Source organism: Aotus nancymaae, unplaced genomic scaffold, assembly GCF_030222135.1.
Source record: "Aotus nancymaae isolate 86718 unplaced genomic scaffold, 86718_ANA_hifiasm-v0.15.2.pri h1tg000019l, whole genome shotgun sequence".
Lineage (NCBI taxonomy): Eukaryota > Metazoa > Chordata > Mammalia > Primates > Aotidae > Aotus > Aotus nancymaae.
In genome coordinates, this window is record NW_026988431.1 from 42,368,738 (window position 1) to 42,392,660 (window position 23,923).

Consider the following 23,923-nt stretch of genomic DNA (forward strand, 5'->3'; position numbering starts at 1 on the left):
CTCTTTTTATTATACTGAAAAGGACATCTAAAATTCTAGTCTCTGGAGCCTTCAGTAGCATTCGAAAAGATGAGTTTCTTTGTAATTCTTTAAGAAAAACAAAGATCGGTGACCATAGATTAACCCTAGCTACCTGAGTGATGTCTTAATTCTACCCTTATCACAAAACAGTAAAAGGTTTCTGCTGAGAGCATTTCAATCTCTATTTATAATCAGAAAGTTCACTTCCTTTCCTAGTGGTGAACTTTTTGGGAATTGTGTATTAATGTTGTCTCATCTAGAACATAGGACATCCCCTGAGGGCTAAGAGCTTGTTAATTTTTGCTTCTCTGTTCACTGCTTAGCACATTTGTAGCAGATAATTTTCTAAATATTAAATAATAATAAGTCCCTGGAAATCCTGGAGAAGCATACCAGCAATATCCTTGCTGGGACTGCAAGCGGTCCCTGTGCATCCCATTATTACCTCACATGGTAACTAATTTGTATTTAGATGATTTCCTGCTGGCAAAAAATTTGCAGTAGTGTTTGTATATAACAAGAGCCATCTACTGTACAAGTTTCACCAAAATAACTTCTCAGATTTTTTCAGTTTCCAACCCTCTTCACCAAGACCTGTATTATTTGGCAGCTTTAATCAGATCCTGAATTATCATAAGAAAAAAATCAAAATGCATGCAAAAAGAAAGATAACTGTAGTTTTAAATGCCAAAGTTTTAACCTTAGTAACAGAAAGACTAGGAATCAGATCATGTAAATTTCCAACTTATGGTTATGAAGCTAAGTTGACAGAACCTTAGGCAGCCTGCCCTCCTCAGAATTCCTTGCTACAGACTGTAGAAAGGTTGCCTTTGCCCTATTTGACCCAGGGAGACTGATTGTTGCTAACACCTATATCACCATTTTCCTGCATATTTTTTTCAGAGGCATACAGCAACTTGTCCTAGGATAGCAATGGGCACGTAGGAATATTCTTCAATAGCAGCGGGCACAGAGTCCAGGTAGTGATCAAATACTCCATTTCCCAGAAATCTGAAAGCGGGATAAAACTGAGTCCTGTCTTTCTTTACTTCTCAGACATTGTGTTCCTTGCTTTTTTGTGAGTCCCAGTTATCTAATTTGCTTGCATGTTTAAAGAAAAAAAAAAGAAGTTGGATGGCACTATAAAAAGAGCATATAAAAGTATAAAATACTACACATGCTTCTCTATTTTGGAGCTGTGAGGCATTGTTTTAATCTTCTAGAACAGAAGCTCATTATTTAGTAATAATATTTTGTAATATAGCTAAAGTAGTACTTTGTCCTAAATCTAATAAAATCAAATAACCACAGGGCTGGGAAAGATCATTTGAGGTCAGTCCCCCACCTTCAAGCAAAAGTCAGCACCACATTTCAACCTCATTCTGGTGCTCTTTTGCAAGTTACTAGAGGATACCTTTACTCTTGGGTGTCATCTTCAATTTAACTAACTGGTTTTTTATGCTTCTTTGTCCTGGATATTGATGAAAATGTTTAATATTTAACGTAGTAATAATTCTAACAGAATGTCTCCTAGTACCAAACAAAATGCCAGCCCCCGCACAGTCACTGATCCTTCTAAATAATTTGAACTCAAGGATTGGGTGCAGGTAAGAGGATAGCAATAAGTTCTGGAAGCTTTGAAATGAAAGAGAATGTCATTTTCTGGTTCTTCTTGGATTTTTTTTGTCTTTCATTCAGAGAAGCTCATCCTTATTAGGCAAGATTTGTTCTTTCAAATTATGATATTGAAACATAATTGTTTTCTTAGCAGTTTCTGCTGGTTGATTTTTTTGTTTCCAGGTCTTTGTCTTGCTTGCTTTGTTTTATTTTGGTTTGGTTAGCCTGCTTTTAGTTTTTTGTTATCCTTGAATATCATTTTTCTGAACTACTTATTTTTTAGGCTTTGATTTCCTCCACATTTTCCTGGGTATGACGGTGGTAACTGGCAAATTTCTATTTTTTCATAAACTTGGAAAACATGTATGTAAAAGACTAAGGCTTATGGATTGGAATCAAGCCACTGGATTTTAGAATTGAAAGGGATGTTGAAATTTACTAATCAAATGACTCCATTCTAAAACTTATGACATTAAGGTCCAGGGATTAGATGACCTTTCTAAAGCCAATTCATGAGTTAGGCAAAACTATGACCTTGATCTTTTGATTCCTCATTCATGATTCCTTCCACTTCTACCCTATTCCCTAACAATTCAATTGGGGTACTGAATATAATTATAGTACTGACTAAAATCATTGCTCCTAACTATAGCAGACAGACTGACGGTTCCCAAAAAGTCTATATCCTAATCCCCAGAACATCTGAATATGTTATGTTTATCACAAAGAGGAATTAAAGATGTAGATGGAATTAAGATTCCTAATTAGTTGATGTTAAAATAGGGAGATTATTCTGGATTGTCCTATAGGTCCAATGTAATCATGAGTCTTTAAAGTGAAAGAGAGAGGGAGGAAAGGTCACAGTGATTGGATGTGAGGACTTTATCCTCTTGTTGGGGCCTTGAAGGTGGAGAAGAGGGTGCATCCAAGGAATGCAGGTGACCTCTCGAAATTAGAAAGACCAAGGAATTAGATTCTCCTCTAGAGCTTCCCTGTTCATACCTCTTTTTCAGCCACACCTCATTTTTATCCCAGTGAGACCTGTGTTAACATTCAAACCCATGCAACTGTAAAATAATAAATTCACATTGTTTTAAGCCACTAAGTCTGTGGCAACTGACAGCAGCCATAGAAAACTAATACACTCACAAAGCATTGGCAGCTGCTCAATAGGAAATGTTTTTCCATGGAATAACTTAAAATCTACTTTTTTTCCTTTTTAAATACTATCTTAAGATAGTCAAGATCTTAAGAAACTGCTTGTCTTTTGCTAGAAAACAGATCCCATTTATTAATAATTTATTACACTTTCCAAAAACAGACACAAGTTCATACCCAAGTTCACCAATTGAAGGAGTGACCAGAAGGAAGGTTCAGAGGCTGTCCCTGACATACTTCATCAGAATGTCCTTGGGTCAGCCAGAGGAGAAGCAGACTTTTGATGTGTGTCTGCAATTCTCTGTATATCAGATAAAATCATTTCAAGGTTTAACTCTGGATAATAGAAATTTCTGCAAAGTGGCCTCTGTCTATAATATTCACAGTACTGCAATCAAGGACACTAACGATCATAAACTTTTCTCTCTTCCAAGCATACGTTTCACTCAAAGTAGAAAAGGAAGTGAAGTCACACATACACACACCTTCAGACTGGCCTCATAATAGAAACTGTCACCTGAGCAATTCATTCATCTAAATAGATAGGCCTCAAAGATTTCTGTTACCACTTTCCATATTACCTTGCTACAAAACCATCATTAGATTACTTAAACCACCCAAAAGACAAGCAAGTAGAAACTAGATCTTTAAACCCATTCTTCTTTTACCTAGTAACTCTTTAGCTTGTTCGTATTTCTGAGTTTCCAGACAAGATATTTTTCTCAGAACCTAGAGACAGGTCCAAAGTGACAACTCCTCCCATTTACCCAGGACTGAGTAGCTTCCTGAAATACAAGACTTTTAGTTCTAAATCAGAAAAGTCCTGAGGAATAAAGACCATAGATAGGCTTTGAGTACACACTGCTGTGTGGAAGCCCAAGTGCCCCAGGTACCAGGGGCAATCAATTTCCAAGTTTAAGGCCCACAGATAGTCAAATACCTGAGGTTTGGGCTGAGGAAGATCCTACCTTGCTTGCACTCTCCAGTATCCTTCTCAGTGACTTACTCACTCTTTATGATCAGTAACAGAATCTCCCTGGAGCAGCTCGGGCTGAAGGTCATCAGGAATAACCAGAGGACAACATGAGAATTATTGGAGAGTGCACTGTGCCATCTACTAAAGTAGTGGCTCTGGGGTTTTATGTGTGTTCACTGGGGGAAAATACACTTGTGTTCATAGGAACACCCACTTTGGTTCATTGCAGGGTACTGATAAGCAACCTGAGAAATGTGCTGGAGACTCAGTTTGATAGTCGGGTTCGTGCAACAGGACACAGTTATGAGAAGTACAACGACTGGGAAACGGTATGATGTGCACATGATTTAGACAGACATTACTTTGGGAATTGAACCAAGTATGCCACATTGATCTACAAATGATTCCATTTGGTAGATAGAGGCTTGGACTCAACAAGTCGCCACTGAGAATCCAGACCTCATCTCTCGCAGTGTTATCGGAACCACATTTGAGGGACGCGCTATATACCTCCTCAAGGTAATCATTTTTAACCATGACCTTGCCATGTCTGAGGGCTTAAATCAATGAATTCTAACACATGAACATCTGTTTCACAGACATGCTTATCCCAAACATTGTTATAACTCTTTCCTGCCTGCATCCCCGAGGGAATCAGATTCTCCAGCTTCTTTTATCATATGTGGATTTTAAAATCATTATTTTGATTTATTCAAAAGGAAAAATGCAATAAAATAAGAGAAGACATATAAATTTAACCACATTCCTGTAAGCAACGTAAATGATTATCTACCTTGATGAAATTCTTCTTTCCCAGCTGTCGTTTGCAAATCCATTTGCTAAAGAGGTTCATAAACTTCACGTCTATCAGACAACATTACAAAGCATATCAACAATTTGTTTCTGTCACCTTCTAACAGCATTTTTTTCATGTAATTCCAATGAAGGCAATAAAAAGACAAGGAATAAGTGAGAGTAGTAAAAATTCTTATAAGATTAGCAACAATCATGATTACTTCTAATTACTCATCCAGTTGTCTTGGTCATGTCACCTAATAACAGCAGCTGAAAATAACCTCCACATGAGTACAATTAAGCAGGGTAATCAAGCATCATCTGAAAATATGAGCTTGTCAAGCTTAATAAAAATAATAAATAGCCATATAAGCTTTCGACTCAAACATTGTGAGTCTAGATGCAAGAACATACTGTGTTAGTATTATGTTTTAATTTAATCATGGGATCTAGCTCTTGCTGCTGTTGGGTTTCACTTGTTGAGTCTCAAGCCCAGACGGGTAGTGGAGGTTAACCCCTGAATGTCCTATGATGAATTATGATTTCCCTTTTCCTTTTGTTTGCAATAGGTTGGCAAAGCTGGACAAAATAAGCCTGCCATTTTCATGGACTGTGGTTTCCATGCCAGAGAGTGGATTTCTCCTGCATTTTGCCAGTGGTTTGTAAGAGAGGTCAGTGTGTAGAGTAGTTTTTGACAAAGAGAAATGTATTTTTAAATTTTCAATTAATTCCTTAAAACCTACAGAGAATAATAACACAGAAAAAAATCATAATTACAAGTTTGCAATTTTGGAAATTAGTTTAAACTTCCACCAATAGACCTTTATAAGGCAAGATTTTAAACAGAAAATTCTATTTATAGGCCAGGTGCAGTGGCTCATGCCTGTAATCCTAGCACTTTGGGAGGTCTAGATGACTGGATTGCTTGGGCCCAGGAGTTGAAGACCAACCTGGGCAACATGGTGAAACCTCGTCTCTATAAAAAAAAAGTTGTATTTATTTGAATTTCGCTCATCTGAACTTTCTCACCCATGGTTTGGTAGAGAGTCCAACAACTAGCTTAGTAGATTGGTCATTGAAAAGCTAATGTTTGTGGTTAAACCAATTTGATCATTATCTCCTGCCTAATAATCATTGTATACTTCAGAATAAAAGAAAAGAATGCATAGCAGTCCTGACTTACTCTAAATGACTTAGTCCTTACTCTAAATGATTCTGTTTTTCATTCCTTATCATTCTAATAATAAGACATATGTATAAGCCTTTTAAAAACAACTTTTAAAATATGCATGAGTCTATACTGATATACATAGATGATTAAATAAATAAAAGAGAGTTAAAGAACAACTCCTTCTTGCAGAATTACAACTAATATATGTACAAAGAATAAGCAAAATATAAAATCATCACTAGAACACCACAGCAATAATCACATCAGGCAAATTCACAGATGAATGTAAAACTAGTGGATAAAAGTTTAGGGAGAAACAGGACATTTGCACAGTCTCAAAGTTATCTCCTCCCAGAAATGTGTTTATTATAAAGGGAAAACTTAGAGTGGATAAACCTAGTAGAAGAAACTACCTTAACTAAGTGATCAAGGTTAACATCACCAGTAATAAACAGGACATATCAATATCATGTACCTTCAGATATTATACAGTGAAAAGACACCTCACCTTTGTGTTATTCTTTCTTAAAATAAATGACCTCCCTTTAATCACAAACGAAATTTAATTTTGAAAAATTAGACAAATTCGAAGTCAGGGACATTCTGCAAAATGGCCTGAACAGCACTCTTCAACAATGTTAAAGTCATAAAACACAAAAAGACTGAAGACCTGTCACAGATCAGAGGAGACTACGGAGACATGACAAATAAAGGCAATGTAGGATCCTAGATTGGAACCTAGAATGGAAAAAGGGCATTAGCAGATAAACTTGTGAAATTTCAGTAAAGTCTATCGTTTTAGTTTATAGTATTGTATCCATGTTAATTTCTTCACTTTAATAATTATGTTGTGTAAGATGGTAACATTCAGGAAGCTGGATGAAGGGTATATAGGAAAGCTGGATGAAGGGTATATAGGAACTATTTTTGCAATTCTTCTGTAAGTCTAAAATTATTTCAAAATTAAAAGTTAAAAACATTGAAGTGTGTTAAATATATAAGAATATTATTATATACAACATTATTTTTTTGTGAAGAGCTTCTGTATATATTTGTTGTGTAGTCTTGGTTTCTAGACATTATGTATTGATTGGCATCACTTACCTTCACAATGTAGCTCACCATCTGCCTTATAGAAGATGATAATTGGATCTTAGAATTGAATTTTACCATTATTTCCAAGTTGTAGACCATTAAAAGAACATGATTATATAGCTCCTCTAACCTAAAAAGCACATGCTTTATCATGTAATATTGTAATTAATATATATATATATATATATAATTACAAAGAGTATTTAAAAACTGTTCACACATAGAAATCTGATCTATTTTAAAGTTTATTCAAGTAAGCCTAGGGAAGGGTGAATTTAAGCTTAATAAGATGCTGGAACAGAGGCACTGTGACTAAGAGAATATATTAAATGGGCAAGATGTCCTTCATTCATAGACAAGTATCTGCATTACTTAACAAGGGCAACAGGATTGTCCCTTAATGAGAAAGACAACAGTGGAGACTCCCATCACTATGCAGCTTGGAGTGTTGGTGAAAGCCTCACCAAAATCCATGAGTGTGAGCTCACTGATTATGAGAGGCATTCTCACTACCTTTTTATATTGAACTTTCCCTCTAGTGAGATCATCTACAGAAGATTTCATAGAAAAGAAATATGTTTCTAAATGACATTATTTGGAACATGCATAGCTATCAACAGACACCTCTTATTTACTAGAACTAGATGTTACACTTATACCCTCCTAACTTTGAAAAAAGTATTCTGGTTGTTATCTTAAAAGAAAGAGCATGTATGTTCTTTAGAAGTCTTTAATTGTTTCTCATTAAATTAAAAAGTTAAAATAAAAAGTAATAATTCTGTGAGTTATACAAGGACACAATAGAAGTATCCTAGAAACAGAGAAGAATTAGAAATAACAATTCTAAATAAAAATATAACAAGTATTGGTAGTAATTTGCTGATTGCTTTTTAAATATTAATATCGTCCACCCCAATAGGAAATACTGCTTACTAAAGTTACCATTCATCAGTCTTTGTAAATTTTAACAGCATCATGCATTCCATGTTTCCATGAAATTTCTCGTCATAATTCACATACAGGCTGTTCGTACCTATGGAAGTGAGAGCCACCTGACAGAGCTTCTTGACAAGTTAGACTTTTATGTCCTCCCTGTGGTCAATGTCGATGGCTACATCTACACCTGGACCAAGGTATATGCACCAATACTGAGAGAGGCTAATCAAATTAAAACCAACCTCTTTCTATTATATTTGTCCTAACTGTACAGTCCACTTTCAGAACCGATTGTGGAGAAAGACTCGCTCTACCTATGATGGCTCTAGCTGCTTTGGCACAGACCTCAACAGAAATTTTGATGCTGGTTGGTGCAGTAAGTATCTAGCTGGCCATTTTGCATGTATCAGTTGAAAAACATAAGAGAAAAAATAAGAAAACACAACAATGTCTAAAATAAGAAAAACTGCAGAGTTTAATATTTTAGAGTTTGAACTTTCTAAAAGCACCCCAAAAAAACCGTTTAATTCATTTGACCAAAATATATTGAGAACTCTGTTGCATTCCCAGCTGTGCTAGATGCTGAAGACATAAAGCTGAACAAACCAGATATAATTCTACTACTCATGGAAGGTATAGTCTAGAGAAGGAGACAGCCATTAAATAAATAATTATTTAAATAAATTGTAATGTGATTAAGAATGATCATAGTAATAATTTTTTCATAGATATTAGTTTGTCCCCTACTTGTTAGTTTTCTTAGACTATATTGATCTCATTGTGTAATACTACACAGAGACACATTGGTGATTCTACGTGCAACTTTTTACCACATTAGTTTAAAAACATACCATCCTAATCTTGTGATTAAGTGGATATTATACTATATAATATATACATAATTGGGACAACTTTAAGGACCCCTTGATAAGGACTCCTATGAAAACAACTCCCTAATTTGAAAGTTTAAAACCGCCACAAGAACTTCAGTAGGTAATCCTTGCCATTAACATCGTATGTTTTTACAGAAATCGGAGCCTCTCAAAACCCCTGTGATGAAACTTACTGTGGAACTGCTGCAGAGTCTGAAAAGGAGACCAAGGCCCTGGCTGATTTCATCCGCAACAACCTCTCTTCCATCAAGGCATATCTGACAATCCACTCATACTCCCAAATGATGCTCTACCCTTACTCATATGATTACAAAGTCGGTACCAATAGTGCTGAGTTGGTAAGTATCATAGTAATAGGTATGGAATTTTACTGTTGAGGGTTTTTTTAATTCTAATCCTGAAAAAAAAAATCATTATAAGAACACTTTCTGGAAGTCCCTTTATTGATTTTTTGGTAGTAGAAGTGAAAAATGTATTACAGATTTATAAGGAATCTGGAGTTGGCTAAAAGAAATACCATTTTGATGCAGGAAATTGCTTCCCACATGTGATTTATTGACTAATCTTCAAAATGACAATAGTTCCATTTCCTCTGGCTTCACCACAATACTGACTTACATGATGATTTCAGGTGCATTTGAGATAATCAACAAAGTTGCTTGATCACATACATTTTTTTTTTCTAGTCAGTTTTGTCAAGCTGCCCTGAGCTGGATTTGACACAGATCCAGAGTGCAGCAGAGCATTGCAGATGTCATTAGGAATTTGTCACATTTGGGTGATATCAGGTTTAGTCATGAGACACTAAAATTGTTTATTTCACTTTTTGATTGGTGAGGCTCATAAGTAAATCAATCAATGAACAAATAATGTGAATGAGTCTTTACTACATACAGGGAATAAAGCAAAGAAATATAAGAATCCCTGACATCAAAAAAAAAACTAGGATTCTTATTGAAAAATCAAGAGATAGTCACTTGAGCAGTTAAATAATGAGTTTTATAACTATTCTCATTGAGAAATATCACACATCAATGAATAATTTTTTTAAATAAGCATGTCTGAATCCTTCAAAGAATATTTAATTTATGAAACATCTGGCTGCCAGAAGTTGGCACCATTAAACAAAAGAACAAATATAAGATTTAAAGTGATTGAGTTGTGCCCCCCAAAAAAATGTATTTCACTCAGACAATGACATGGATATTTGGCTTACCTAAATGCATAAATTTGAAGACTCAGTAACTTTAAAATTGAAAATTGTTATTTTATACTTTCAGATTCGGTCTTTCAGAGACCAAACAAAATATGTAATGCTGTAAATATTTTGAGAAGAACAAATAAAAAAAAAAAAAAACCCAGTCTTCTAGAAAATTGATAGCTAATAGTTGTATGCGTCCTTTTCTTTTTAAAAAAAATAGTTTTTCAAAAAGCTTTTCATTTTCCCCATCTGTGGCCAAAAAAAAAAATTAGCACCACTAAACATTTCAGTTTTTTACTTAAGCTCGGTCTGTATGTGCTCCCAGTGAGTGCTCACGGTCCTGCTGTCCCAGAGATGGATGTGGTTGGCTCATTTCTGTTCAAAAATTCTGGCCACCAGAAAAGAGGAGGTGGGGGTATGCAGTTTGCATAACTTATATAAATATGTTTCAGTTGGGCCATATCAGAAGAGAAAAAGTCAAAGTCATAACCACATACTAATGAGTTAATAATTAAAATATAAAAATTAAAATTATAAATCACATTAAGGGTAGCAATAACAAATATATCCAGTTTGCTTCAATATCAACTAGTTTTAGACATAAATACTAAAAGACCAACACTAACAGAATAAAGCTTAAAGTGTTCCTGGAAGCTGAGCTGCCAAAATTTTCTTATTCAGTACATTTTCTTATTCGAGGAATAAGTTTAAGCCCTTTTAGTGATGAGGCAGCTTTGTTGCCACTGGTTGTATACAATAATAACCAAAATCTGGGCTACCCTAAAAGTCTCCAAATCATCCTTTCAAAAAAAAAAAAAACCAAGTAAGTTCTGCCTTTAGAATATTATGAATAATTTTTGCTACTTCCTAAGGGAGTTTTCTCCAGTAAAAGAAACAAGTCTCCGAGTTAGCAGGTTTAATGGGCCAATTCACATGTGTCCCAAATGGTGTAAAAATGTTCCAACAGAACATGAGTCACTGATACTCTTCCCTAAGAGTCACTTCTTTGTTTAAAATCAAGGAGAGGTAACAGTAAAAGAGATACTATTCAAAATCCTGTCCTCCAAAATTATTGTTAAATTCTAATTGCCAAAAAAAGTATAATAAACAGAATTCTACCTAAGTAAAACATTCATAATCTATTCTCAAAAGAAGAAAAAGCACAAGCCACAAAATAATCTTATCTTGGATGTTTGTTTTTACACATATAAAACTAAAAAGTTCAAATAAAAGTACATGCTATTTTTATCTTTACCAGAGTACAAGACAGGTAACTAAAATGCAAAAACTTAATTTGATATATCACACTCATTGATTTAAAAGTTATTTTAATTTCCAATAATTTTCTCTATGATTAAGATTTTCTCTAGTATCTTAAAAGAAATATTTAAATGCTACCAGTAAGTGGCATGCCACTTAAGGTGACTGTTATTTGATTATGTGATTCATTTGCTGTCTGAATTTAGTTTAGCACACCAAAGCAACTTTAATCTTTTGAGTAGTTAGAGATCTTTCCAACATTTTCTTGATTTGTAGAATTCCAATTTACTTATTTCCAAAGCATATTTTGCTAAAACAAGCTCATTAACTAACTATGGTGTAATTACAACTATATGTATAGATAAAAGACAATATGAGTCTCTCAAAAATATCAATATTAACATTTTTACAGTTTTTATTTGTAATGAGGATTTCAAAGGAAAAAAAATAAGTCTTGGTTTAGAAAAGTTAATTTTCCACCCAAATCTAGTGCTTCCCTATTAGTTCTTACATAGAGAAATGTGACTCTGCTGCAGAAAACAAAAGTTAGTAAAACATTAAGAAGATGAATTCTTGCATCATACCACATTAAAATTTAAAGGACACAATGAGGACTTATACAGCGTTCTGCCAAGTCATTCATATACATAAGATTTCTATTTCTCTTTATACCTATAAAAATTATGATTATATTTATAGTAGAAAATATATTTCAAGGAGAATAAGACTAGACTAAAGGAAATTGTTTTGTGCTTATGTTAGCATTTTCAGCCCAAATTTAGGGCATTCTATAAGCAGCAGTCCTTTGATTTCTGAATCATTGTAAAAATTTATGTGGCTTCATTTCTGAATGATTTTATGTGTAGCTTGCCTAATAATTGCTCATATCATGAGACAACCTTCAGAAAAAGACAGGCAGACATAAGAATGCAAAAGACCAATGAAGACCAAGGAGCAGGAAAAGTACTATATGGATTGTAGAGAAAACTAATAAAAGATATCTTTAGCAGAGCAGTAAAAGGTAATGGAATAACAAGAATATCTTACACATATAATGCCTTCCTGTTGTTTGCAAACTGCTTTTACCCATATTCTATTGTTAAAAGCAAGGATACAAAGTGCACTATGAACTTCTAATGGCCTCATAAATTGTCCAGTCTCTCAGTGTAGACCTCTTTAATACAAAGTTGCCACTACCTTCAAAGTAAGTTTAAGACTTAGAAGAAAACAAAATGAATTTAGATTTCCAAAATTCTAAAGGACAATGAAATACTGAATTCTGTGAACTCATTATTATCAGAGAAATTAAGACTGGGAGAAAAGCCTCTCAAACCTAGCCATATGGCTGCACTTATTGGGTAGGAAGAAGCTCCCAGTCTTTGGTACACCTTCCCCTGCAAAGATGCCTACATGGCACCATTAATGGTGAAAAATGGGAAGCCAGAGGAATATCCAGCCAAAAAGTATCTTGTCCCTCTCCACAGATTAACAAAATGGAAAGCAGAGTGCCCTAACCAAAGGTGCCAGTCCAGGGCATGAGTCTTGCACCATTTCTTTGCATTCGAAGCAAACAATGTTATGGCTAGAAAAGTCTTAGAAATTCTCTGGTTCTGTTTCTCATTTTCCAGCTAAGACATGGAAGGCTTGGCAAAGCCAATGCTAGTAGTCAGGGTAGCCCTAGGTCTAAAGCTACTGGCTCCTGAAGAATCTTCTAGGCTGCCTCAATTTCCAAAGACACACAGACACATACTGACGTGGCCACTTCTATGGTGGTACCCCATATAACTCTTTTGCAGAAGAACATTCATCAGAAAGTCTTTAATCCCAGACAGTACATCATAATTACCTCTGCCTCTGGACATTACGAAAGAAGTACTCTGGTTAGCTGAGATGACTAACTTCTCATGGCCTAGTCTTTATGATTCTGGCACATTCTTTGGAGAGATATATATTCATTAACCAAGAGAAAGATAACAGTAACCAGAAGAAGAAATATGACAGAGTTTCTGAAAAATTGTTAAATGTGATCAAAAGATAGAAAGCTAATTCTAAATTCTAACATCTTCCAGTCCACTGGTGCCTCAGTCACCGCCTCTTAACTGAAGTTTTAATTAAGGCATCACTAAGATAGAAGTCCATGGCACTTCTCAAGCATGTGAGTGTAATGTAAGACTATTATTAAAGACAAACATAAAAATCATAGGGAAGAAATATTGTGATTAGAAGGCGGACAATTGCAGGACCATACACACACCCACGCATATCACCCATCACAGCTGCAATATGTCCCTGCCTAATAGCAAAAGTAGTAAGCCACAATTCTGCTTTCAGGCAGGCTATCAGCAGCTCAGGTGAACAGGCCTTTAGGCACAAAACATCTGCTGCAGGAATTTTCTCTGAATTTATACTCTCACTTAAAAGACAAAAATTTTAAATGACAAACACAGAATTTCTTTGATTAAGAAACTAGTTGCTTATTCACCATTATGTGCTTTAAGTGGCTTCTTGGCCTGGTGAAATTCTCCCACTGGACCTGGTCAGTACATGGCTTATCAATTATCAGAAATTTCATGGCCAGGCCCGGTGGCTCATGCCTGTAATTGCAGCACTTTGGGAGGCCAAGGCAGGAGGATCACTTGAGTTCAGGAGTTCAAGACCACCCTGGCCAACATAGCAAGTCCTCTTCCCTACTAAAAACACAAAAATTTAGCTGGATATGGTGGCACACTCCTGTAGTTTCAGCTCCTCGAGAGGCTGAGGCATGAGAATCATTTGAACCCAGGAGGCAGAGGTTGCAGTGAGGCAAGATCATGCTACTGCACTCCAACCTGAATGACAGAGCAAGACCCTGTCTATCAAGTGCTCATTATAAAGTATGTTTCCTGCCACTGAGAACCTATAATCCTACTGAAATGATGAGACTTGGGTGCCAGAAACCACACAAAAGGAGAACAGAATTAGGAGTTTCCAATTATGTGCAGTAGTAAAAATTCAGGAGAGGGAAATGGCTATGTTTGCTGCAGCTGTTCAGTGAAGATTATAGAGAGGGGCTGCAATTTGTTCTGAGCTTTGAAATCTGGGCAGGATTTGAGTGGCAGAGAAAGGAATTGGGTGTTTTAGGCAGAGAAAAGAGCCAACAAATGGGCTATGGTGAAACTGAAAGATGAAGTTGAGGAAGGAAGTAGAAGGGGTCATCCTGTATTGAGTGTTCTCCTTCGGGAAGAGTCGGGGCAAGGGCCGATGAATGAGGTGACCAGGTTGTGTCAGCACTTGAATGCCAGGATGAATCCTGTGTCGCAGTGGGCCCTGGAGCCAGGGACCTGGAAAATAGGATTGCAGATCCAATACAAGACTTCCAGTAGAATTTGGAATTCAAACAAACAGTTTTTACTATAAGCATTTCCAAATATTTCATGAGACAGACTTATACTGAAAAAGTATTGTTTATCTGAAATTTAAATTTAAGTGGTCAGTCTTGTATTTTTTGCTAAGCCTGAAAATTCTGGGAATAAAGTGATGTTTTAGCAAGAGTCACCTAGCAGAGATGTTTAAAAGATACCTGTAATGTCATCAGCAGAGAAAAAGGCATTCTCATAGCACCTTGAAAATCAGTTTCCTTCTTTTTAATCTTTTTCCTAAAATAAATTCTAGTTTACCATAATTAAATCTTTTATATGACTTCCATTTCAACTAATTTTGCCCCCTCCACCTCCAGATAACATTTGGCAATATTTGGGAGACATCTCTGGTTGTCATAACTGTCAAGCTCTACTGGTATCTAGTGGGTAGAGGCCAGGGGATGCGGATAAACACCCTACAATGAACAAAACAGCCTTCCCATCCTCAACAAAGAATTATCCAGCCCAAAATGTCAAGAGTGCCAAGGTTGAGAAACTTGCTTTAAATAAAGATAACAACAGAGTCACATTCCTGAACAAAGGCTCTTGCCTTTCACAGGATCTTATATTTGTTCTTTCACGGGATCTTATACTTGAGATATTCTGCCAATCTCAAGTGCAAGAGAACCTGCAGATCCCCCAGTACACAGTATTTATTTATTTATTTGGGAGAAAATCCACTTCCACCAGAAAAATAAATAATAAATAAATAAATAAACTGTCTGGGCTTTGCAATTTCAGCTGACTCACACTTCACATTTCCCTTGAATTTCAAAGAGCTTAAAAATATGTATGCAGATCAGTCAAATAAAAAGTCTGGTTTTCATCAGTGAAAGCATTCCCACACTCCCCGCAGGCTTTGTGGAAATCGGCAGGCCTGGCTCTCCTAAGCCAAACTTTTTCCTAACTCTTTGCCCTTCTCTAATCTCATGGCCTCCTTTTTCTCAGAACATATTTGTTTTTTCAGGTCTCAAATGCTTTCTCCTTGATGTCTGCTTATGGACCATAAGGCCTTCTTCTTTTGCACCAAAGTTATAAAAGTTAAATTTCTTATTGGTCCCGTGGTGTACGTTACCCATTATCACAGGACGAAGGAAGGAAACTGCAGTTAAGGATTGTTTTGATGCTTCCCTTATCACAAATATTCACCCATAGGGATGGCTAAACTCAGAACTTCCAGTTAGAAACAAAGCTCTACAGAAAATTTCTTTTCAATAGTTTTATACCTTATGGTTGGTTTGGAGCTTTTGTTTTCTTATACTGTAATGATGGGCCACTGGAAGATTAGAAAAGGCAGCTCCCAGTCATGATGCTGGCCGTGTACAAGAGATTGGAACGAGGACCATGTGCACAGTCATGAAAAGGGAGCTCCTTTATCATATATTACCTGGAAACGCAGGTCAGTGGAAAAGAATATCCTCTCCTTATTCATCTCACCAGGTCCTTGAAACTCGACACCTGGAGAAGCATTACACTAGCTTTTACTTTGTCTCTTGGGCTGTGAGCTAGATGTGACATTTTAGACTCACTTTGTCTTTTGCTCTAGGACCAAGGCCTCTTTTCGAGGAAACAGATGACAAAAGAGAACATGCATAAGATGTGGTAGGAAACTCATAGCTAAGGATTAATAAAGGCTGACCATGTTTGGCCTTAACTGAAAGCAAAGTGTTCTCTGAGGCTGGTTTATATTTAGCTTCCTTCTGTTCTTTACAATTGGTAAAACCAGCTCCAGCAACACTTCTTTTGAAGTATTGCAAGGCCACAAGGAGAAGTGAAAAAGAGCAGAGGATTTAAAGAAAGAAGAACCTAGCTCAAGTCAGCCACTTATGGGGCTGTGTGCCCTTGAGCAAGTTCTTTCATCCTCTGTGAGTTTTAGTTCTTTTATCTGTGAAATGGGGATAAAAATATCTAGCTCTTATCTAGAGCTCTTTGTAAAGCCCAAGTTTTTATGTAAATATTAGTTCTGATTTTGAATCTACTGAGAAACAATGTAAGACGTCTCTCAAATGGCAAGTGGTATAGCAATTGTCACTAATTGGAGTTTCAAGATATGGACCGAGCTCTCTGCTGTGTTGTTGCTTCTTGGGTCTTCCATCATCTGCTCTCATCTCTTTTTACGGAAACATGCAAGGGAAAAGAGTTACCACTCTAACACTGTAGCAAATGCAAGAATTACCTTTCTCTCTACCATTCTTGGCAGGGGTCAGTCATCCAGGTTGATTGGAACATTCCCACTGAGCTTGCTGCCCCAGATGGCATTCCATTCTGCTAGAAAATTCTGTGTCAGTGAAATGTGGACAGATAATGTTGAGAAGATAAATGAGTAACATTTGTGAAATTATTTGAACTCTTCTAAAGAAAAGACCCACACTGATTCCAGGGATTTTTGTTAACATAATTGGAATTTAAAATATGATATTTTACTTGATTAATGTCTCTTCTGACTTTTTTTGTCTTTTGGCCTTGGAGGGGATGAGAGAAAGGATCCATAGACTTCCTTTTTAAAAAAATTAATAGAAGTAAGTAAAATGCACAGATGTCAATGTCTAAATGTGGCAACCTATCAACCATCAATAAATGGTAGCACCCTCCTCTCCAGAAGCATCCCCAATCACCACTCAGGTGGGTTCAGCCTCTGCAAAGCTTGGAGCTCTGCACCTCCACCCAAATCTTGACCATTCATAATGCCCCTAAGCCCGAGTGTTAGACTCAGTCAACTAACCATGTTTTAGGTGCTGTGCAATCTGCTGAGCACAAATGAATAGCCAACAATTCCTTCCTTCAAGGAGCTCACCTGGAGAGGAAATAGATGCAAAAACAACTGATTATAGCACACAGTAAATCCTGATAAAAGTGTGAGCCCCCAAAAAGGAGAGGTGTTCAATGCTTCCTATGAGAGTAGGGAAAGCTTCACAAAGAAGATAATGCTAAAACTGAATCTGGAAAAACAATAGCAATTCTTCATATTTGCAAAGAGAGAAAGAAGATTCCAGTAAAGAGAATAGGGTACCCACAGTCATGGAGGTCAGGAGAAGCAGGAAATGGTGTATAGGGAAGTAATTCAGGAAAATCTACCTCAGAAGGAACACGGGAATGCACAATAAATGATGTGGCCTGAGAGACAAGGCCGGAGCTGGTTTGCAACAACTGTTTTAGCCAAAAGAGGTTTGACTTCAATAGGGGATAGAGCCATTGAAGATGTGGTGATGAGGTGACCTTCAGAAAATGAGAAATGAGGTGGATATCAAGATGTGAGAGCAACTGAGGACAAGAGCTGAGAACTTAGGCATGAACTAAATGTCCTTCCAATGTGCACCAGTGACAGGAATAAAGCAGCAACCTTTTCAAGCTCACATCAACCTCAGATATTGCTTCAGCATCAAAAATAGAGCAAGTGTTTCCAAAAGATGTCAATGAAGGCATAGAGAGAACTCAGGTGTGACTTTACATGCCCAGAGTATGGTTTGAGAAAAGGCCAGCTAAACATTTCTTGTGGCTTTAATGGAAATCATGACTAAATTGATAAGATATTAAGTCGAAAGAGATAACAGATCACAAGTAGCCCCCTTTGGTTTTATCTGAAAACTGTATTATTACATTGCACGTAAATATGTTGAGAGACTTGAAAGACAATCAATCAACACTTAAGTCCAATAGATAATGACAATGACTATTAAATCTTCTCAAGTCTTCATAACTTTTCATGTTTAAAACTAATCTCGAAGAATCATATTTCTTCTAACTAAAAATAATAATTCAAGGGTTAAGGAAACATTGAAGTAAAGCCTGAAGAAGGCAACCAGGGAAGGAATAAGAATTCTTTAAGATCAAAGGTTCTGCCTTCCAGAAAAATAACTAACTAGAGATTTCCTTTGATAAATGGCAAGTTAAAGAAATTGTAGAATGGTAGAAAATATCATGTTTACCTACAAAAAGAACTATTCCCTCACCATGTTTCACATCTCTAGAAGATGGCTTTAAATCTATTATGAGTATTATGTAATGTTCATGGCTTGTTCTGATTTCAATTGGCAATGGAACCTGTACCAAAGGATTAAGAAAAGATCTAAATCTAGTGTCTTTGTTTCAACAAGATTAAACAAGAGGAGCAATGTGTTTAGGCCACAACAGTAAAGATTCCATGCAGTTAGAGAAAGCATGTCTTAGTTTTTCAGTTTGGAAATAGGAAAATGGAACCCTAAAATTTGCAAGTACTGACCCAAAGCTCTGAGAATAATGTTAGTTACCGGAAACTGATTGCATCATTTCAGTGGACCAGACAGAAAATAATGACTTACATTTCATAAATCTTTTTAAGTTTTCTAATTTGCCACCTGGCTGATGAAGCATTAATGCTTTAGGAACTGGAATCCTTAAAGTCTTACAGCCATGCCCTCATCAGTTTGACATAAGACTCTACTAAAACCAGTTTCAACATTAGAATACGGGAAGGAAAATTGCTACGTTGTTAAAATCATATTATTCTGATTTTATCATCAACCTCGCAGTTTTCCAGGCATATGTAGAAGAAGTAATTACCATGCCAAGTATGAAATATAGCCAGTTTCATAACCAAAATGAATTATGGCTAATTCTCCTGCAGTAAACAACTTGTTTTTTCAAATCTGTATTCCCCAAACAACTGAGCCAGGCCTTGTTTCTCAAGTGTTTTATTTAAATAGGCAGTATGTCAGTGGAGTTTTACCACAGAGTTTCTGAGTGCAGAGAGCCTTCCCTAGGAGTGGGGTGCTGAGAACTGGAGGGCAATGGTTCTTATGAGAAGTTGATGCTGCTTCTAAGAGAAAAGAATACACGTAAGTGAATACTTAACAACTTTTTTAAATTCTGAAATTCAAATGTTCTGCATTTTGAAATAGAATGAATATTCCCTAACTCCTTAGTCTAAAAATTTTCCAAGCTGGAGCTACCACTCATCCTTGGAACTGCCAATTCCTAAGCACTTCCATGCTGGCACTGAATATTGCATTGACTAACCAATCCCACGTGCAGTTTCTAATGCTCCTGCCCTAACTCACACAACCCTATCGTAACTTAATCTGGCTTTATAACCTGCCACATTGCCAAGTGTTTTCTTGTTTTGTTTTCTTTGGGTTTTTGCACGGTGTGTTTTGGTTTATTTCCCTGCAAAGAGGTAGACAACTTCTTTGCCCAGCCATAAAGTCTTCCTTGTCCCCTGCTTTTCTCTTACAAGCTCCAGAGACAAGATAAATAGAGGCTGAGAGTGAATGCTTGGGGAGGGTGTTAGGGTGTTAGGGAAGATCCCACAAGAATTACTGGGATCGTATAACTAGGTTAGGCAGAAAGGTGAAAATGAGTGGTAAATAGGCATATAATACTATCCAAACAGTTACTTAGATGGTTTGAATGACTTAAAAATAATGTACAGGGTGTTTGTTTGACAGTGTGCTTTTATTTACTTACTTATTGCTGATTCTTTTGCAGAATACCCTGGCTAAAGCTGCTGTGAAAGAACTTGCCACACTGCACGGCACCAAGTACACATATGGCCCAGGAGCTACAACAATCTGTGAGTCTTGGCTTCAGAACTGTGCAAAGAACTGTGTGCCTAAACAGCCAACAAATGATTCCTGGGGCCTTTCTTTTCTCACGGTTTAAAGCATGTGGTTTTTGCCTCACAGCAAATTTTTCTAAAATATGTAATCAGTTTTCTGTTCAAAAAAAAGGAGGTAAAGCCTAGGCAACATAGTAATCTTGTCTCTAAAACAAATTTAAAAATTAGCTGGTCATGCACACCTGTATCCCAGCTACTCAGGAGGCTGAGGCGGGAGAGTCACTTGAGCCCAGGAGTTCAAGGTTATAGTGAGCTGTAATTGTACCATTGCACTCCAGCCTGAGAGACAGAGTGGGATCCTGTCTCAAAATAAAAAGAGAGGGGAGAAAAATATCCTTCTCAACCCACAGAGACATTTGCTCTCTGTCAGCATCTACTGAGCACTTACTATGTGCCAGGGCCTCTCTAGGCAAGAAGAAAACAAGAAAGTAAAAGTAGAGAAAAGAAAAGATGAAAGGAGAAAAGGAAGGAGGGAGATCAGGGCAGTCTTTTTAAAGAACTGGCAGTAGGAAAGCAGGAAAAATAAGCAGACTTTTGTGATACAGGTGCTAAGTGCTGTGACATTAGGATGCACAAGGAAGGAACACACCCAAAGACCAATCAACCCCACAGTATCAGGATTAACTTCCCAAGGTGATGACATGAAAGTTTTATCTAAAAGGACCATTGCTGGAGGAAAACATAAGACAGAGTGTTTTATTGTCTAAATAGGCGGCAGGTACCAGGGCTACTTGAGGCACAAGTCAACTCCAAGAGACATTAGTCCCTCTAATCAGTCACTCAGTGTGTGCAAGCAAGTGGCTAGAGATAGCAAGTGGCTATAGTGGTAGGGACTAGACCCCAGAGCTATGGATGCTGCGGCTTAGATTTCTCTGGAAGGCACATTCTACAGGCCTCATTTTCAATTTCTACTTTTATCTTCCTTTGCCTTCAAATGATTTCTTTCTGCCTGAGTTTGGAAAGAAATTGAAACACACACATGAAAAAGGACCGGATCTCATCACCAAGTGGCCTCCAGTGCAGCTGGGGAGGCTCCAGTCCTGAGTTGTCAGGATTTTTTTAAAGGCTTTATGCAGAATACAATTCTGTTTATTTTTATTATTTTTTTAAAAACTGCTCTGAATCATATGAGGCATATGTTTTCTTAAGGGGTTTCTAGCAGAGACTGCCCACCTATTTACACACTGTGAACTTGGTGCATGTTTTTTTTCAGTTCAACTAGGTTTCTTTTTTCATTACACTGTAAGACCTTGGAGGGCAGAGCCAACATCTCTCCTTTGTTCTGGCATCTTCAGAGTTGAGCCCGTAGCCTACTGTTCAGTGGGGGCTATACAATTGTTGATTGAAAAAATAGATGAGTGAATAAATGGACAAATGAATGAATCAATACATATTCTATGCGTTAGTGACAACATGGATGTTACTGAATAAATTAATAACAAATACTTTATCTATGCCAGGCCCTATGCTAGATAAACACTAAAGATCTGAAAATGAAGGCATAGCCCTGCCCTCAAGCTTCTTCAATCTTATCGTTTGGCACAGTTCCAGCCAGGTTTAGAGTCTTCTCCTCTTGCCAATCATCATGTCGCTTTCCTTCTTTTCCTGAGAGATATACATTCTTTCACACTATAGAGTGTAGTTTACCATAGCATACAAGCACACTGAGAATTTTGCATTACAGATTACATACTTTCTGAGGTATTAAACACATCATTTCTACAAACTGAAGTTGTGATAGGTTTAATGATAAGATCAGAGTAATTTTTTTAAAACAGCCCCATAACATTTATGATCCAATGTACTAGAAAATTGGCTTACTCAAAATATTTTGCACAGTGAAACATTTGTAATGATAAAAAGAAACTGGCAATTTTTTAAAGCTCCTTTCTAGATTTAAAGTTTTTTTTCACTGCTGTCTGCACATTTTCAGATCCTGCTGCTGGGGGCTCTGATGACTGGGCTTATGACCAAGGAATCAGATATTCCTTCACCTTTGAACTCAGGGATAAAGGCAGATACGGCTTTCTCCTTCCAGAATCCCAGATCCAGGCGACCTGCGAGGAGACCATGCTGGCAGTCAAGCACGTTGCCAGCTATGTCCTGGAACACATGTACTAGTTGAGAAAGCTCATGGCCTTGTTTCAAAATGCTCACTTTTCATTTCTTTTCTTTCTTAAATTCCTATTTTGGTTTGCCTGGATGTTTTACAGATCTCGATCTTTCTTTTAAACAAACTTCTGCGTCTATTAAACTAGGTGGATCTTTTCATATTGATCATAATAAAAGTAAATCATTACCATTGGAAAAACCTGACATATGGTCTACTTCTTTGGGGGAAAACTGATGTGAATGAATGACTAAGCAAGCCATGCACACTGAGGATCTGGTCAGCCGTATAGGAGTTAACAACCCGGGGTGCTGGCCGAGACCATCAGGGTGCAGATGTACTGGGTACAGAGGGAGGCTTGTGAGTTAAGAAGAAATATAAAGAGAAACTGAGGACTATAAAACCTGGCATACATGAAGACTCCATTTTTCTTGGTCTAGTTTTCGTCTTAGCTCACTGAAGTTATTTTATCAGTTGTCTACTACACGCCATGCACTTTGCTAAGCAATTGAAGACAGAACAATGAAAAAGAAAGATAACATTTCTGCCCTCAATGTGTGTGTAGGCCCTTCGGAAAGACGGACATTAAATAATTAACTCATTAATTAATAATTTACTAATTAGCGATCTAATTTACATTAATCAAGTAAGTGCTGGATGAACTACACAAAAAGTCTACTTGTTTGATGTAGGGGAGAAGCCTCCCTCAGAAAGTGCCATAGCCTGAGAAATAAGTTACAGTTAGCTGGACCAAAGGAGCGCCCCCTCGAGGCCCATGACTATTCCTAAAGTGTAAGAAGGAAGCCAGTGAGGATGGAATTTAGAGAGCTGAGGAAAGAGGAGCATGTGTGCAGGCGAGGGAGGGCCGTGGGAATCATGTCAGGCAGAGCTTAGAGGTCACATTAAGGATTGGGGACATTGGTCTAAGAACAATGAAAATCCACTGATGATATTAAGTCGTCAACGATATGATCACAGTGTTTTTCAAACACCAGCTAGGCTAGTGTGTGGAAAGCAGATCACAAGTGAGACAAGAGGATGCCAGGGACCCTGACTGGACCAGTTGGGCCAATGAACGTGGCAAAAATCACACCAGGACTTGTGCATCACACATGACTTGTTGTTTTCAGGAATTGGAATTGAACATGCTAATGTTGGGAAGTATTGTGCCAAGTTCAAATTTTAAAATGGAACAAGACGTATTAAAGTTATGATTTAGGGTCATCTCTTACTTAAAAATCATAGACTATTAACTCATTACTTTCTATATGGCTTCAAGATAAATGAGACTCCACATTGGGCATAAAATGTTAAAATATCTATAACAGTATTCTATTCATAAAGAGAATCCTTTGAAGTAGTAATGGTTTGTTCTAAAGTTGTCAAGCCAAAGAATGATTAATTGCATTAATTGTCCACTAGATGGTAGCAGTGCAGCTGCTACAATGTGTCACACAGTCATCTTCAAGCTCATTTAGTAATACATCATTTAAATAGAGACAGAGACCCACAGGTACAAAAAGAAAGAAAGAAAGAAAGAAATTCCCATTAATTGGTCAGCAATATTGGTGGTAATTAAAAAGCAGATGTAATTTAGCTACATTATCTTTCTTCTACTCTTTAAGTTATATCCACGTTGTGTATTGGAAGGCTAACATAGCCATAGTGAGATAACCTTCCTGGAGGTATGTCATTAAAC

At 36.9% G+C, this 23,923-nt stretch overlaps 1 protein-coding gene across 1 annotated transcript in view; it reads left to right on the top strand.

The window, feature by feature from the left end:
- CPB1 (carboxypeptidase B1) overlaps positions 1 to 22,424 on the top strand; it is a 70,091-nt gene extending 47,667 nt beyond the window's left edge. Inside the window, exons 5-12 of the mRNA XM_012437108.2 lie at positions 4,002 to 4,101; positions 4,190 to 4,291; positions 5,137 to 5,238; positions 7,856 to 7,966; positions 8,055 to 8,145; positions 8,798 to 9,000; positions 19,985 to 20,069; positions 22,048 to 22,424. Coding sequence (XP_012292531.2) covers positions 4,002 to 4,101; positions 4,190 to 4,291; positions 5,137 to 5,238; positions 7,856 to 7,966; positions 8,055 to 8,145; positions 8,798 to 9,000; positions 19,985 to 20,069; positions 22,048 to 22,235 — 982 coding nt within the window. The 3' untranslated portion in view covers positions 22,236 to 22,424. The remainder of the gene's footprint in view (positions 1 to 4,001; positions 4,102 to 4,189; positions 4,292 to 5,136; positions 5,239 to 7,855; positions 7,967 to 8,054; positions 8,146 to 8,797; positions 9,001 to 19,984; positions 20,070 to 22,047) is intronic.
- The last annotated feature ends 1,499 nt before the right edge of the window (positions 22,425 to 23,923 follow it).